This window comes from Ixodes scapularis, unplaced genomic scaffold (genome assembly GCF_016920785.2).
Source record: "Ixodes scapularis isolate PalLabHiFi unplaced genomic scaffold, ASM1692078v2 PGA_scaffold0__279_contigs__length_252992795, whole genome shotgun sequence".
NCBI classification, from domain to species: domain Eukaryota; kingdom Metazoa; phylum Arthropoda; class Arachnida; order Ixodida; family Ixodidae; genus Ixodes; species Ixodes scapularis.
This window is the reverse complement of record NW_024609835.1, coordinates 248,285,413-248,303,066: the sequence shown is the minus strand read 5'-3', so window position 1 is coordinate 248,303,066 and position 17,654 is coordinate 248,285,413. Positions and strand designations below refer to the sequence as shown.

The following is a 17,654-nucleotide window of genomic DNA, read 5'->3' as shown; positions in this document are numbered from 1 at the left end:
AAATTTTAAAGGTAAGTGTTTCCTTAGCTTTTCAATTGACCTGTCTACTGCGTTTGAGAGACGGGACTTTAGCATAGAGTTATTATAATGGACTTTAGTTGCGTCATCTAAGCTAGATAGCGCAAGCTACCACAAACAGATTAACAATTGCGTAGATGCAGCAGTAGCGTCAACCTCACAATCTCTGGTCCATTCATTCATCTAGAAAACAGAGAAAAGAAAACGGAACAAACGAAACAAACACGGACCGCACGGACTCGCTCGCACGGGAAAGACGCAGAGGCGGAGACGACGGAGTAGACCGCGCGTTCATGGAACGGGTCGCGTAAACCCTCGTTCCAGACGTCCAGCAGCCGCTGATCTTCATATTCGTGCAGCGTCGGCACCTGACGAAGTAAGGGGCCCGTGCCTGCAGCCCTCGTGCCGCGCCTGGGCCCTGACGCCCACGGAATGCCTTGTAAACAGCGAGGCACTTCGCCCCGCCCTTGGGAGCGGCAGCAGCACTACGCTCGCAGCTGAGTCAGCTGAACGGTTGGCCAGCGTCGGTGACAGCCGCGGTCGCAGCGATGGCCTCTTCATCGGGCGACCCGGGGCGCTCGCCCTTCGAGTTCCTCAGCTACCTGCCGCAGGGCCACGAGAAGGCGCTCAAGCAGGCCGTGTACAACACGGCCACCATCCTGTTCGCGGCCTTCGTAAGCGTGGCCGGCGTGGCCGTGTACTTCATCCTGCGGCCCTTCCTGGGCCCACTGCTCTGGGCCGTGCTGTTCGGCTCGGTGCTGCACCCGTTCAAGCGGTCCCTGTGCCTGTTGCTCGGTGGCTGGCTGGACGCCCTGCGCGAGGACAGCACGCCACTGGCCCTGGGCATCGTGTGCCTGCCCTTCCAGGTCGTCGACGCAGTGGCCGAGCGCGCCTGCACGCTGGTGCTTCGCTACCTCAAGGCCTTCCTGGCCGTGTCCGTGGTTGTGCCCTGCATCTACGTCGCCTACCACTTCCTGCCCGTGGCGCTGGCCTGGAAGCTGGTCGCCGTGCTGCGCGCACTCTGCCGCCTCCTCTCCGTCCTGCTCGAGGTCTTCTCGTCCAGCTGGATGGTAGGTGTCCAGCCCAGTGTCTCGCCCTCGTGCTACATGTCGTTGGTCCACGACGGATGTGTCAGCAGCTTGTTATCCTCTCTCCTAATGTGTGACAAAATATTAGTGGTCATGCGTCGAGTTTGTGAAAAGTAATGCTGCACGCACGACGTCGTGCACCTCTCGTGAGGCACGTATAAAACGAATTGTCAAAACGGATTGCAAAAGCTGTAACGTGGCATTGTGGTAAAGTGGCCGCTTCACATGCAGAGGACAACTCAGGTGGGAAACCTCTATAGGAGGTATTCACTGGATGCCATATTTGTGGGTGCTGTTCAGAGCGCATGCTCAGAACGAGCTAAATTAATAGCCTGCTAAGACCGGCAACCTTGATTGTGCTAAATGCACGCTCCAAAAGGACTGCGGAAGCTCGCCGTCGGCACGCGCTCAGCAGCAGCGCACACGGATATGGCCACCAGTGAATACTCTCCATAGGAGCCTGCATTGAAAAAGTGGCTCCGATCCATATTCGAGAACCGAACTAGACGCGATCGCATCGCCGCCATTTCTCTTGCAATGGCCACTTCGGGAACTGCACGGCTGCAGGTACTGGTTCAGTCGAGTCGTGCAAGAGCCGATGGCGCTAGAGTAACTGTATAGGCTCTGCTTGCTGAGCCAGAGTATCGCATTCCTTTTCCTTGCGCCGCCTACTCCACATTGGCAGAGAAGCGGTCACGTGCGCCAAACTGGATCCCACTTTCATGAGAGAAAAGGACCTTGCAGGCGCCGAGTTCCGGGTGGAGCATGTTTCTCGATTTGTGTTTGCGAAAAATGCATTCTACACTAAAGTCAAACGAACTTGAAGGTTTCCTGTCCATTGAACATTATGTGCAGCCACTAGGTACAGTATAATCACATTGTTTTATAACCTGAGCGATGTTTTAAAACATGTTCCCCAAGTTTGTGAAGCAGACGACACGGAGGACGATCGCGGCTGCAGTGCTCACGGAGTGATGCGCGAATGGCTCATACGGGCACTTCGAACCAGACAACAACGCATAGCTATGGCTTTCTAAGGGACAACATTTTCGTCGGTTACTATGTTCTACCGATGGCATAGAGAAAAAGAGAAACCAAATGACGAGACGACGGCGCATGCATGGCGTGTTGCCGCACTATATTTTCTTTGCTCCAGCACACCGCCTCACAGTCGCGCCATCCACTCCTCCGAGTCCTCTGAAGAAGCGATGGTCGCTTCCCGCAGAGCGGCCTTGTTCCTAACATGGCCGCCCTGGGAGCACCATTGCGATACTCTCCTCCGCAAGCGGAGCATATGCAGTTACTCTAGATCAGAGGTGGCCAGGCTGACCTGGCCTAAGAGCCGCAAACAAAACCACGAAACTTCCAAGAACCATGGGGGGGTCATGCAATAAACGAAACTCGAGCTGCATACAATCTATCCGAGTCAAAAGCAGTCCGATTATACGCAAGGTAGCAGCAGCACAAGACTAGCAAACCGCAACCTGTCTTTCGATTTAAAACCCGTTGCATTTCTTTTTTGGAGGGGGAGAGGGAAGGGAGCTGCGAGCCGCAACTTGGCCACCCCTGCTGTAGATGGTGCCAGAGCCGTGTATTGGGAGAGTTTGGCCAATAGGCGGAGCAAAAGCCGTCGCCAGCGCCGAATATTCCCCCCGCGCTTAGAGCGTAAACTAAATTTGTGACACAGCGTCGACCAATCAGGAGAACGCGACGTCACAATATTGCAAACGTCATTTAAAGCGTGCAATAGAAGCGTCCAATCTCGGCCTCTTTACTCCATCTCACAAATGTCGGCAGTGAAGACAAAGGCACAGGCGCGCGAGCCTAGCTCAGCAAAGCGCTTTTGTTTGTACAAGAACTCATGCATAGGAGCCACTTTCCAAAGCCACGCGCTCGTGCCCATGCCTTTTTCTGCACTGCTGATGTTTGCTTGTTAGAACAGCGTCTTGTGACTGGCGGAAAGAAAAGAGTGCAAAGGGTGGGGCGCGCGAGCGTCTGGAGACACAGAGTCCCGCTCGGCTCGTGCGCTGGCTTTGGCAGTGCTTTCTTTCACCGTCTCAGCTGAGACACTGTTTCTAGCAAGTCGGCCCTGGTTTGGAGCGCACGTTCGTTTATTATACACTTGAATATTATCGTGACGAAAACCTCGCACGCACAAAGTTTTCAGTCACTGAGGGTTACATCTTTTAACTCTAGCGACGCTAAAACGGCTTGAATTAGTCGTGGCACAAATTTAGAGTTCACGACCACCGCTAGGGGCTGTTTCGCGGCCTGTGATTGGCCCCGAGATGCTCGCCTATTCAAACCAATGTATGGCCAAACTCTCTCGATAAACGGCTCTGGATGGTGCCGTCTCGCAGTGCCATCTTTCAGTGGCTATATAAAGCAACTTTCGTGTTTTGCCCCTCCGCTAAAGGGTGGCACTGTAATCTTATCTAGTTCGGTCTCAGTGGATGCGAGCAGTCCGGGTTTTTAGGGTGAGTTTCCCAACTGAGTGTTCTAGTAACATGGCACGCAACAGACCCTGGATCGAAGCCGGAAGCCAACTGGCATATTTTTCTTCTGTTTTTTTATTTTTCTGTTAAACATTTGGTGATATTAAATGTCATTTCTTTTTTACAATCTCACAGTAAAGAACTGATGTTGACAAAACTTTGCTGAACTACCCGGTATGGGACTCTCTTTCTGGAGGCGCAGTGGAGTACAGCGGAGGGGCTTCGGCCGCCGGCGAGGCGCCACGAAGCGGCATAAACGGGGTGGGGGGGACAGGTGGGTTAACATGTGCCCCAGTGGTACGCACGCCGTCCCCCAATGAACCTCCAAAAAGGGTGACCCAAATGGCATAAGCTCTCCGCCATCCTCGGATCAAGTGTATAGCCATTTTCGGTCGAGGTGCACTACGTCGTGCATATAGCATCACTCTTTTGTAAAAGTTGCGCCATCTACAAAATTTACTTACTTCAAAACGTATACGAGAGTATCCATTTGTCTTCTGGGAAGAAAGCGAATGTTGACATGCTCACGCTGCTACGACTATTGGCCTCTCTGCTGGCGAAGCAGCGGAAGGAAGTCTCACCGGAGGAAAGCTCACAGCAAAACTATCCGATGCAGGGAAAAGCTCACTTACCTTTTTGATGGATGCGGAGAAAAGCTTGCTTATGAATCTAAAAATCGACCGTTCACTCAAGTGAAATACTCAAATAAAAACTCGTCCTGGGATGCCTTATGTGCATGCGGTAATTCTGCAATGCACTCGCAAAATTTAATTTTAAAATCTAAGAACGTCTTGTAGCACTTCAGGCATTGCTCGATGAAAATAAAATAAATAGTTTGAATACAATGCTAATTATAAAATAACGGGGAGAAATTGACCATTGTAGACGGATGCAGCTTGATTTGTTTCTGGATATTTATTTTGGAAATGACCTTTAATGTAGTCAGGGATGGGCAAAATACATGCAAATATGTATCGAAATACAAACGCAGAATACTTCGTCAAAAATGTATTTAATTAAAAATCCAATTGCATTTCCGAAAAAGCATTTGAGTGCAAGATACAAATACAACCAAATGTATTTGGTCTCCTTGAAATACTTTTCTAAATACATTCCTCAAAATTTGCGTCAGAGACTTCAGGGCACCTGTGACGGGTTTCTGGGTATCTGATTTTAGTTTTGCATCGCACACTCGGGAGTTAGGGTGCGAGGCTCTAGTAACGTAATAGAAATATAATCACAAAAAAAAAATATAATCAGCTTGGACGTAATAGGTGAAAAAAGTACAGAGCTTCAAGCAGCTTTTTTTGTCGATTACATTTTGGTATAGACCAACAAAGAACCGAGACGACCAAGACGCGCAGCACTAGATAGAGCATTTTTTATTGTTGCAACTCGCACCAGTTACGAAAATCTGGACGACCCGCGCATCTAGAATGTTCCAGGCAAAAATATGGATGGAAATCGGGCTGGAAAGCATCGCAAGTTGTCACAGGCACTTATTTAGCCAGTCTGCCTGTGAACGTCGATTTCGTCACTATTCTTGCCCTGGACTAGCACCGTAATCACAAAGTTACTAAATGCTTGTGCTTGATTGAGAGAGACTGCATTCGGTGCAGAATGTAGTTTTTTTTTTTTTGCTCTGGACAGTGACAATAAGTTTGAAGGATGCATTTTCGCCCACAAAATTGTATTTAATTACAATTCTATTTGAAATACCCACGTTTTAGTATTTAAATAGACATGTCAAATACATTATCCAAGTTTTAATTAAATACAAATTCAAAATACACAAAGTATTTGAAATACGTATTTCAAATACTTGTATTTGAAATACTGCCCATCCCTATATGTAGTATACTGACGCCACATTGCCAAATCTCCACATTTCACTATTTGTTTAATATGCAGTTTCAATTCCTACTTCATTCGAACGGAAAATTAAAAAAGGGTTGTATTTCCTTTGTCCTGGCTATGTCAGAGTCAAATGTGGTAACACTCACGCAAAATGGGTTGACAAGCAGAACGAGGGCTACAGCCAGGGTGGAGAATAAAAATAAAGATGACCTAAATTGTGATTTAAGTCAAACCCGATTTACTAGGGTGATTTAAATCAAACCTTTCCTACAAAAATAATCCCCATTTCTTTTTTTTTCTTTTTTTTTTTTACCGTTTGTTTATTATTTTATGCTTTCAATATCTGCATGTGTACTGTATATAAATTAAAGAATCATCACGCAGGATTTATATCACACCGAACACGAGCAAAAAGCAGTGGTCTTTGGACAAATCGATTCGTTGAGACTTATTTCTGCCTCCGACTTTGCTCGTCAGTTATGTCACATCTTTTTGCGATCAAGTCAGAACGCAAAAGATGGAAAAGAAAACTGGAAAAGTAATATCGTTTTGCAAGAAAATCAGATTGCGAGAAAGAAAAGCTAATGCAGCTTTTTTGCCAACCAAAAACTAGGCTGTTTTTGTTCTAGTATGGCAGGGTTTTCATAAACAAAAAGTTGTTAAAATTGCAGCATTTCTTTTTTTCCGCATTGTCTTCACTGATTGGAAGCATTGAGCAAACAACCTGCCGTGTTTAAAAATGCATATAGTGATAAATAATAGAATTTTAGCTACAATAATATTAATCTGATTTAAATTTAGAAAATCTATTTCTTCTTATCTATCTCACAGGAGAGCCACCTGATGTGAAGTGTGTACATTGCGTGGCACTGTCTACATAAACGAGCGATAGATCTTTTTTTCTTACATTTTAGTGGTTGCCATAGAAACTACTAGTGCAGTGGAAACTGCTCATTCGGAGCGCAAATTTGTGCAATAAAAGTTTGACGCTGCTTAACCTTTTCTCTAAGTGAGATGTGAAAAATTGCTTTGCGATAACTCTGGTGCGCAGTGTACTGCCTGCGTGAGAGATGCCTAAAGCCTTGGCTGCTAAACATTATAACGACCACTTTAGATAATAATTTAACTCGAGGTGAGCTTTTCTTCGGGTTGGTCAAAAGGCTGTTGAGCTCTTCTCTGGGCCCACACAAAAATGGGTGAGCTTTTCTTCGGTGAGCTTTCCCCCGGGATTCCTGCTGGCGACGTGTTCTGTTCTGTTAATGCGGTGAGATGATTTTGTACTGTGCTGCGGGATGCATAAACATAACAGGCATTTCACCGTTTTACCAGCAAAACGTTTCTAAGGTTTAGTGGGGGCGAACAATGGACCTTTTGCAGAAATATTGGTTTGAGAGTAATTGTATTCGGTACCCTCTCTTTCCCTGTCTCTCTCCCTTCTGGCCGAGCAGGGAGGGAAGATGGTTTCTTTGTATCAACTTTGAGGAGGAAGATTACCCACAATGGGGGGGGACAATAGGAAGTTTGGGGCAGCCGCATCTAGGTCACAGCGGTTCAGCAGGCAAACCGGTTGTAGCTGACGTTTTTAGTGACATACGGGTGGAACCTTTTTGTTCTTATTTGCTGGGTACCTCCAGAATTTCTCAGGGTTTCCCTTCAGGAAGGCCGACACATCATTTGGAAAATAGCTTTCTTTGGCATCTGCAACCATACCTCGGCAAACCTCACTCATGAGGGCCCTCACTCGCTCTCATCTTCACAGGTGAGGTGAGGGTGAGTGAGTTTCTGTACCAGGAAAATTCATGAGTGTGAGGGCCGTGAGGGTGAGTGCGTGAGGGGTGTGAGGGCCATGAGTGCGTAAGGGCGGTGAGTGGCGTGAGGGTCGTGTGTGTGAGAGCCATGAGTGCGTGAGGCGCGTGTGGGCGGTGAGTGTGTGAGTGGCATGAGGGTCGTGAGGGCGGTGAGCGCGTGAGGCCCCCTTCAGACGGAGCAACTTTCTCAGCAGTTTTAATGTTGATGGTGGGTTGTTCCCTAGCTTTCCCTAGATCGACACGAACTGCTGAGATTGGGTCCGGCTCGAAACAAGCGAGCAACTCTGAGCAATTCGAAAACGTTTGAAGCAGCTGCATTCAATCGCACGCAATATTTTCACGTGATACCTCATGCAGGTGGTGATGACAACAAAAGACACTGTTCTGGCTTGAAATTGATAGTTTTTGGAAATAAGCTGTTTCAGAAAGATGCATTAGTATTTTTAACGAGATTTAAATGCATAAAAACATGTTTATAGTGCTTAATTGTGTGTCTAAATAGTGCAAGAAAAATAAAATTTCATGGTGATGATGGCAAATTACAGCAATTGGTTGCTGCGTGTGAACGCGGGCGGCCCATGTTGCTGGCGTTGCAACATCAAGTTTCTGGGTGAAATCGCCCCATCTGAAGCAGGCCTGGCTGGCGTGTGGGCCATGAGTGCGTGAGGGGTATGAGTGCGTGAGGGCCGTGAGGGGTGTGAGTGCATGAGGGGTGTGAGGGCGGTGAGTGGGTGAGGGCAGTGAATGGCGTGAGGGCCATGAGTGAGTGAGGGCAGTGAGTGGCGTTGAGGGCCATGAGTGGGTGAGGGCGGCGAGTGCATGAGGGGCGTGAGGGCCATGCCTGCGTGAGGTTCAATGAGGGTGAGTGAAGGGCTGAGGGTGAGTGCGACTGTGAGGTTCAGTGAGGGTGAGTGAAGGGCTGAGGGTGAGTGCGACTGTGAGGATGAGGGTGAGTGAGGTGCTGAAGGTGAGTGTAGCTGTGAGGGTGAGAGTGAGTGAGGGGCTTAGGTGAGTGTGGCTGTGAGGGTGAGGGTGAGTGAGGGCAACCTAAAATGCCGACCTTTGTCTGCAACTCTGCTGGACAATTCACATTGCAACTCATATATACTTTCGGAATATTTATTAAATTTTCTTTTCCTTTTGAGTTTCCGTTTGAGATGAATAATGTTTCTGCCAATCGATGGATTGTTTCGTTTAGAGCATCTGTGTTTATTGGGTCCAAGCAATCGGTGCACATGGACTTAAACTTTTGCCAGGGCATAGATACATCGGAAATATTTTCGAAGCCAGCAATTGCCATATCTAGATAATCAAGAAGGTTGTCGTCATCAGCGCGACTGAAACCTTTAATTGTCGTAATTGTGCGTTTTTCGTTGACAGATGGCCCTACCATAGAGTGCAAAAGTATAGAAACTTGTAATTAGATACGCCTTCTTCTATGCTAACGTGGCAGTCAGAAAACACACCGTTTACAAAAATTATATCTAAAAGTGAACAACTGGAGCCCTGAGTGTGCATATCATAGGTAACGATCTGCGATAAGTAGCATGCTAAGATTGTGTCACTGGGGGGATCAGTGGCCGAGTGGGCTAGCGTACACCAGCTCGGAGCATGTGGAGCGAAAGCTCGCGCTGCAGAACCCAGGCATCCTGGGTTTAATCCCCACCCCTGCCCGTTTCGATCTGGATGAGCACCGTACCGGCGTGCGGTCGTGTACCACTATTTCGTGGTGCAGCTAAATTGCTCATCTACAGCAAGTGATTCGTTGCAACTTTGAAATGGCTGACCAACTACACTCTGTCTAAATATCCACACAACCCCCAATTATTATTTCACAAAGAATAGTGGCAATTTGGGTTGAAGCACTTGTCAAATTTACCCAGTCAATATCTGGAAATTTTAAGTCCCCTGAAACAATAATATTGTTATTTTAAAATCTTGGCAAATTATTATACAACTTTACTAGAAAGTCCTGAGGGAAACTAGGCGGCCTGCACACAGCACACAAAATATCACTGGAACCACATACATTTACTTTTAAAAAGCAATCTTTCGTGATCATCTATCTGATCCAACAAAATAGCGTCAATAGATGATTTAAGAATGATGGCCATGCCCCCTCCCCGCAATGAACAATCTCTTCTAAATATTTTGCGCAATGACAGAATCACTTCGTTATCATTAATTTCACCAGTAAGCCAGGTATCTGTGATGATCGTCACGTGGAGATCATAATTTAATAAAATTATCTGGAGCTTTTCTATTTTGTTACAGATGCTCCGAGCATTAAAATTTACAAAAGGGAATGGTTTGGTTTTAGTTTATCAAATCCTACTTCATTCCGCAGCCGGAGGGTGTGATGCGGTGGAAAACAGTATGCATTCATTTGCCGACTCATCTCAAATATATAGGTCATCATTGATTCTATGCTTATTGTGAACTAAATAGACCTTTTTGCCATTAGCCTCACCCTGTGTAACACTCTCCCATAACATTCTTCTTTTATGTTGCGTGCTCTGCGAATAGTTAATTCTGTATGAAAATGTTAGTAGACACTTTTAGCTTTGTGGCATTTTTGAGCACTGACTGTTTTTCAGTAAAGTCCTGAAAGTACATAACAACTGGTCATTTTGTGCCATTTCTTCCAAGCCTATGTATTCTGGCAGTTAATGTAGTATGTAGACCCAGTTTGTCATGAAATATGCCAGATATTATCTTGATCCTCAGTCGCTCTTCATTCTGACTCTTTGTGATACCTAAAATTACTGAGTTTGAATGCCGGAAACGATCCTCTAAGTCGGTCATTTTTACATTTTGCCTCAGCACTATGCTCGATAGAGAGGTGACAGTGTTTTGTCTGTTGCAGTTAGCTGAACTTGAAATTCAGTTATGACTTTCCGCATGGTCGCTTGACCATCAATAAGGGCTTGAAGCATTTTTTTTTTGTATTTGGGCTGGGGTTGGACTCCACGTCACCACACAGCAATAACCAGCACAAAAAAAAATAGTCGTAAATACGCTTTTTAAAACACCGTGGGAACGGCCCAATCAGAAGCACCAAATCATTACAACTAAAGGAAGATGTGTAGTAACTAAGCTGTAGCAAGAAGAATGGCGCTTTTGTTAGCTGCATGCCTCTGACAGTTTTGCCTTGCCCACTCTTTTTTCATTTCTTCATTTTGGGTGGGTGTTGTTAAGGGATTTTACTGTATTCAAATCTGTCAGGTTATAGTCATGCCCTGGTACTTATGAAAGGACACTCTAGCCCAAAGGTCTCAAACATGCGGCCCGCCACTCGCTGGTACGCGGCCCCCCAGCAAGAAGCTGCTGCGAACCTCCATTCTTATATTTAAGCACTGTGAGAGCTGACTGACTTCCTTTCGCCTGTGTAAACATACACATAGCACAATTATTATTATGTCGTCGGCTCATTTGCACTTAAAACATATGTCTGCTTTCGTAGCATGCTCACATATTTTTTGCATTTCCGTTTTCTTTAACACCGACCATTGTTTCGCCTTAATTAACCTTAACTGAAAACCTAAAAATTAAAAAATGAATTTTTTCAAAACAATTTGAAATTTAGGCTTATGTCCCCCTCTTATCCACTAGTTGCTTAACTGAGAACACTGTTTTCTAAAAGCCATGCTGAACACTAGTAAAATATTCGGGAGACTAAAAGTATGTTAAAGGGCCCCTGAAAAGAAAAAAAAAGTTTTTTTTAAACAGTCTGGTTGGAACACGCGTGTCAAAAAATGAATTTTACGCGAAAAAAAAAAATTTTTAGAGCAATATTGACGGCGAGAGATTTATTTGAAGTTTTGCGCGCAAATTCCATGGTCATTCAGCTCGGCTTCTCATTGGTAGCGATGGTCATTCAACTCAGCTTCTCATTGGCCAATAGAATGAGTGACAGCTTAAATGTTGGTTTTAAAATCTTCGCGATTTTTTTAAATCGCCTTTTGAATTAGATATTTTTAGGTTTAAGAAACAATCCATCGAATGAATGTCGCAATTGTTTACAAACGTTTTACAAAATCGTAACTTCCGTTCGGATACCACAACAAAACAACAAACAAAAGCTTCGCCATTTTGTTTTCTGTCGTGGTCGCCGTCTTCGCGTTTCGCGTTCTGAAGAGGGCTTGTTGCTTGTGTTAGTTAGTCAGTCATAGTAAGTACTTAGGAAGTGGCGCGGTGTGACAGGTTTCTGTTTTTCTGCTCTACTTTGCGCGATTCGTGTGTCCCGTTTACCTCATCTTTTGTTTGTTTTCTGGCGCGCGCCAGTGCCAATGTTTGTTTAGATGTCGGTTCCCGTGGTTCCCGTAAAGAGTTTAGTGAGGCACGCGGCACCGCACTCAACGTTTAATAAAAAAAAAAAAAATCAGTTACCACTGCGTGTCTTCGCGGCGGCTTGAAGGATCGTGCGGCTCGAACGAACTCGTCGAGGCACCCGCTTCGCCGCGGCGAAGCGGGTGCCTCGCAGCGATCGGAGCGGACGCCTTCCGGCATGCGAGGCGTGTCCTCGTACGGACGAAGGCCCAGCTGCTGGCAGCGTTGAAGCAACCGACGCTTCAGGTCGGGGTCCACCGCGACGACTATGTACTGTGTACGACCACGGTACGTGCACGATACGTGCACGATACGACGCGGTATGTCGTTCGACCGGCAGACAGCCGGCCAGGGGCTGTGTTCCAAATCTCCAAATGGATCCGAGTTTCTCCGGCGGATCGTATCACGTGACAGCACAGATTGAAAAACGCTGTACGCGGGTAGGTTTTAGAACGCCAAGAGTACAAAACCCTCACCCTGGGGTAAGATCGAGTCAATTTTGGAACACGGCCAGGAAGTAGCAATGGCTCTCGTGCGGGGCGCAGCCAAGCCAGGAAAGCAGCCAAGCCGATCCACTACGAAGAGGCGGGGACTACCTCTCCTCCACGCGCCCGAGATGCCGAGAGAGAGAAAAGTGGAAAGGAGGTGACCGCCGACTAAATTGCGTCTGGCGCAGTCAATATTGCTCTAAAAAAATTTTTTTTTTTCGCGTAAAATTCATTTTTCGACACGCATGTCTCAACCAGACTGTTTTTGAAAAACTTTTTTCTTCATTTCAGGGGCCCTTTAATAATTGCTTGAACACCACACCCTCTATTATTTTATTGCTTGTGCTCAGCAAAGAAGTGGGACAATAATTTGAAACTGTTTTAGAGTCACCCATTTCAAATACCAGGATTACTTTGGCTACTTTCCAGCCTCAGGGATTGTATTTGTTTTCAATGAGCACCTGGATGTTAAAACCAGATATTTAACGCACCATTCAGCGTACCTCTTTAGAAATGCGTTTGGAATGCTGCCCAGGACTTTTGCCTTCTTAACGTCAATGTTCGAGTGGATGTGATACCTTCTTTCGATATGGTGATGGCATGGAAAGGGTGTCTGCTATGCTGGGAGCACTCTGTTGTAAACTCTGGAACAGGACATAATTCGTTGTCCTCAGTGTTGAAGTAATTGCTAAAAGTGCTGGAAATGGATAATGGGAGGTGGGTCGGTCATAAACTTGCACATCATTAATAGTGAGTTCACTGAATTCATACCTTTAGGATACAGACAGTGCCAAAATGTTTCGGGTAATGATTGAAAAAATAAGTTGATATTATGTTAATGTACCTATATTTGGACTGCTTCATCTTTTCCTTCAGTGCGCAATTAATATTTTGAACGAAGAGCGCATCACCCTTTTGTATTTTGAGCCTTGAGAGTCTCCGGTGCAATTAAATATTTTCTCTAGTAATGCAAGAATCTTTTTTTTTTTTTTCTATGGTTGTAATTTTTTTAAGCAGAAAATTGCTGTGCAATCAAGGAAAAGCCTGTAAACACTGTGACAATACACGTTTGAACATTCACAAAGCAAAAAGGCTAGTGAATCAACAATTCCCACATAATCAATACCTTTAAAGTCAAAATATTCTTTAGTTTGTTGTTTTCTTGTATCATTATTCATCGATGACAAAGTAAGATTTGCCGTGTGATGGTCTGAAATTCCTTTGGTAACCACAACATGCTGCATTTTTGCGCGCAAAAAAACAAAAACTAAATTGAGTATGAAATTCCTTTCTGCAGACAATCTTATAAGAGCTTAATCTGAACAAGATTATAAAATGAAGTTAAGTCAATGCCCACGAGATACGGCAGGATGACAAGGCTTTCCCAGTTAATGATATGAAGGTCACAATCTCCAGCTAAAAGAACTCCAGACTTCCCGGGAGCATTTAGGTACTGACCTATCTAGTACATCTTCAAAACTATTATCGCTGCCAGGCGGCCAATGAAAAGCACCGAAAATAAGAGAAGTAGAGTGAACTTCTACATGAATCCGCAACACTTCACCACTTCCATCTCAGGCATGCAATGAAACTGCCCCCCCCCCCCCCCCCCCCCCCCCACCCACCCACCTCCCCGTGTATGTCTATCTTTCCATATCATTTTGCAGCCGGCGCTAACTGTTCCTGAATTCAATACATTATCATTCAGCCATGTTTCGGTAATCACCATGATGTGTGGTTTACATGATAAGATGTGCTCTAAGTTGAGTTTTATGCGTGACTCTTCTTGCATTTAAGTCGAAAAACCTTACGTCAACGGGCTTTCGTTGATTCAGCGGTACTCTCCTTTGTCTTTCAAAATCCTAAATGTAAAGCGTGTTATTTGTTTTAGGTTCGTCATACGCTATGTTAACTCACCCTTGCACAATCTTCGATGGCTCTGTTCCACAGGCTGTTACGAAGGCTGCAAATTATTTCCAAAATATTCTAAGAGACAGAAATGAAAGTTTATGGCACTTTCTTTTCAAAATCGCCATTTCTTTCAAAGAATTAAAAAGCTTTCGTCTGCAGGTGTCTCCAGCCTCTACTCGGCCTCTCTTCCCGCTATTCTCCTCCCTCGCTCGACAACACGCGCACGTGCTCTTGCGCCTAGTGTGCACGGGAGGCGTCTGTCGTTAAATTGCTAACGCCCTCCACAGCTTGAGTTGCTCCTCTTTGAAATATAGGCTCTTTCTGGACGCACATGATTTCGGAGTTTTCACCTTTGTAAAACTATCAATGATTCGTGCAATCTCCAGTAGTCGGCGCACTGTTTATGAACGAGGCCCACGCTGCTACTTTTTCACACACCACGCTTCGAGATGATCATTGCGTTCCGAATAACGAGCTTTAGAAAATTATTTTCCGCCACAATGCAGCTTTTGCTGGTAGCATTTTTGCAGGGAAACCTTATCTCCGTCTCGTAAGTCGTTGGGCCGCTTCCGTCAATCGCGGCGATTAGCTATGTTTGCATGCCGCGCGGGAAAGTGACGCACCAGAGTTTCGTGCGGCGAAGCAAGCAGAGTGGACCACCGTAAAATCTGTGAGAGGAATCCAGGCATCTCATCTGTGGAAGTCATCATATGCCGAGAGGCCGGATGTATGCATGGCCACTCGCGCAACTGAGAGTTTTATGTTTATGTTTGCATAGTTAGCGAATTTGCAGAGTGGGGCCGTTTTGTTTCTGTGAATTGTAAGCTAATTAGTGGTATTCCAGCTCAAAGTCCCTTTTTGCGTCAATAATACTCACCTCTTATGAAAAAAAAATTTAATAATATAAGATACATGCCATAACAACGCTCAATGTTTGGTGCTGTGCGGCAAAGCTGCTATGACGAAGACGTCAGTTCGCTCCTAGTGAAGGTTTGTCGTAGCTTTCCCCTTCGAAGGTCATATGTTACTCAATTTTTTGCTATCACAGGTTAGTTCAAGTCACTGCAAAGTGACAAGGGGAGTTTAAAGAAAATAAAAGGTTTAGTTTTTTAAATACCGACGCCCAATCTTGCCACATATTGAGAAATCAGCTGCATTTCCACGTTAATAACAAAAAGATAATTAAGGGTGGGCATATTATCTTCATATATAGGTAAATTATATTTAAAGACGTGCATTTCAATATGTTTTGTAAAGTATTATGAAAGATGGTTTATTTGCAAAAAAATTGTGAATATGTCTCTTAAATATGTTTTGATGCCATGATTGACTTTTTTGTTTGCATAGAAATATTTTATTGATATATTTAATTTTTTGTGCATATGTTGTATGTCTTTTGTAGAACATATGAAAAATTTTATGGTGACAAGAAAGCTTCGATGAGAAAATGATGACTGCACAAAGTAGCATTGTGAAATCTTCTCAATTTCCACGCCTCGGGCTTCTCTATTTTATATCTCCGCAAAAAAAATTGTTACGGTGTTCATTCTTAGCTGAACGTTCCTCCCAAGAACATGGCTTTTATATATATTTTTATCAAAAATATCTAAATTGTGACCCGGACCATCATTGCACGAACTGACGTGGAATCACCCTACAGTTAATGTTTTAGTTAATAGTTCAATAATAGTTTTAAGTATAAATAAATAATATTAACTCACACTGATTCCCAATGCATAGCTAAGTGAGATTTGTACTAAAGTAGACACATTATGAACAACATTGATTAGAAACTGACATTTCGAAAAGATGTACCAAGATTTGGGAAATGCTTGTTTACTAGATGTAAACTATGCACAAAATAAGCACTTGCTTTTTATTTTGTTTTGCGAGCAACTGGGACAGAAAAGTAAACTTACCAGATGCGATAGGTGTGCCCCATAATGCGATAAACTCAGGGGCGGATTTAGAGGGGGGGTCCGGATGTCCTGACCCCCCTGTTGATTTCTGCATGTGTAAAATTTAGGGCGTGAAACGAGGGAGAGGGGGAGGGGGTTCCTAAACAAATGGTGTGCTGACCAACACCTGACCCCCCCCCTCAGGAAATTCCTGCGTCCGCCCCTGGATACACTGTACAGTCAGTGACTGGCTAAGGATTCAGTAGAAGCTCGGCCTTCAGCCTGCATTCGTTGCCTTCGACTATGCTTTGGCTGCACATACGACGAAATGTCATCAAAGGCAGAAAGCGACTGGAGGTGGATAATCTACTGAAATCTGCACCTGTCACCGACTCCAGGGGGCCTTGCAAAGAGGACAGACATTATCCTCTAGGTCTATGGTTCCACCATGGTAGGAAAAAGCAGTCGACAAGTTTGCTTCCTTCCAAAGCGGACGGAAGTAAGCGGGCATTGGCAGACGACACATTTGATTGGGAAATTTGCTACTGGGTCTCGGGCGACAGTTTGGGAACGCTTGCTTACGGCGGCCGAGTGGAGTCGGCGCTAATTTCTCAAAGTCAGGGGTGAGATCCATTTTTACTCCAGACCTCGGGTGGAACCTGGCTGCGGTCCAGGTACCTTGAAAACAACTCCAGCCCTCTGTGATGCGGGCCCCCTCGCCCTCGCATCCCCTTTGCTCCTGATGTTTCTACTTCCTAACTGCCTTCCAACCGTCACGTCTACTCTCTCCCTCTCCAAGGAAGGCTGCTACATCCGAGGTGCACTGCCCAGGACTTTGACTCTGTTCGAACAGAGCAAAACCTGGACCTAGACTGTCGGGAAACAGCCGAGCGCGTGATATAGTTTGCTTGCATGCTTTATTAGTGCATAATAATCTTTCTATGGAAAACGGACCCCCCCCCCCCCCTCCTCTCCTTTCACTTCTTGCCGAGGGGGGGGGGGGGGCGTTTTCTAACCACAACCTTGGGGCCCTCAGTTCCATAAATTGCCACTTTACAACGAAGAGTGTGCCTCTGCTGATCCACATCTTCACCCAGGTTTTCTAACTGGTTACTTAAAAAATACTACCGTAGAATGCCGCAAATTCCATTCCACATTAAGCGTCCATTACCAAATTTGTAAGATCTGAGACAATATGCACAGTACATTTATGTGTAAAATTCATGACCGGACAAGCGCCCATCCCCCATTTTTTCGCGATTATCTCCAAAGTTTGAGTGGGCGCTCGCCCGGTATTTTACAGTAGGTAATAATTCCCTTTTCTAAATATTAGCTAAGGTGGCACACCTCAATCTAAACTTTGTAGCTCTTCATCAAAACGGGCCTCACACTCTGTAGGCATATAAATAGATATTGATTCTGGTTACAAATTCAATGACTAATTCAAGCTCTAAAGGGCCCAATATACCGAAAATAAGTCCGCACATTTGTGACTGCTGTGAGACTATTTAGTGAGCCAATCTGGAAATGGCACGATCTGAGGGTCACAACCTCGCAGAAATGTCATGTCGCATTCTTATGTCTCTTTAGCTCTCAGCGCTTTCTTCTTCTTGATCTTGGTCTTGCTCCGATGGGCTCTGGAGACTCCTTGAGTTCACTGCTGAATATAGAGGCTAATTTTATTTTATGGAATTTAATGATTGCGATAACCTATTTTGAAGACTGGCTACAAATCTTGGAATGAAATGTGCAGGCTAGGACA

General features: G+C 45.2%; 1 protein-coding gene across 2 annotated transcripts in view; it reads left to right on the top strand.

Moving 5' to 3' along the window:
- Window positions 1-147: 147 nt before the first annotated feature.
- Window positions 148-17,654, top strand: part of LOC8036795 (transmembrane protein 245) — a 69,584-nt gene continuing 52,077 nt past the window's right edge. The window contains exon 1 of one of the 2 annotated variants that reach the window (XM_029974288.4): window positions 148-1,088. In XM_029974288.4, coding sequence (XP_029830148.2) covers window positions 567-1,088 — 522 coding nt within the window. In that variant the 5' untranslated portion in view covers window positions 148-566. The remainder of the gene's footprint in view (window positions 1,089-17,654) is intronic. The other variant, XM_029974289.4, reaches the window with a different exon arrangement.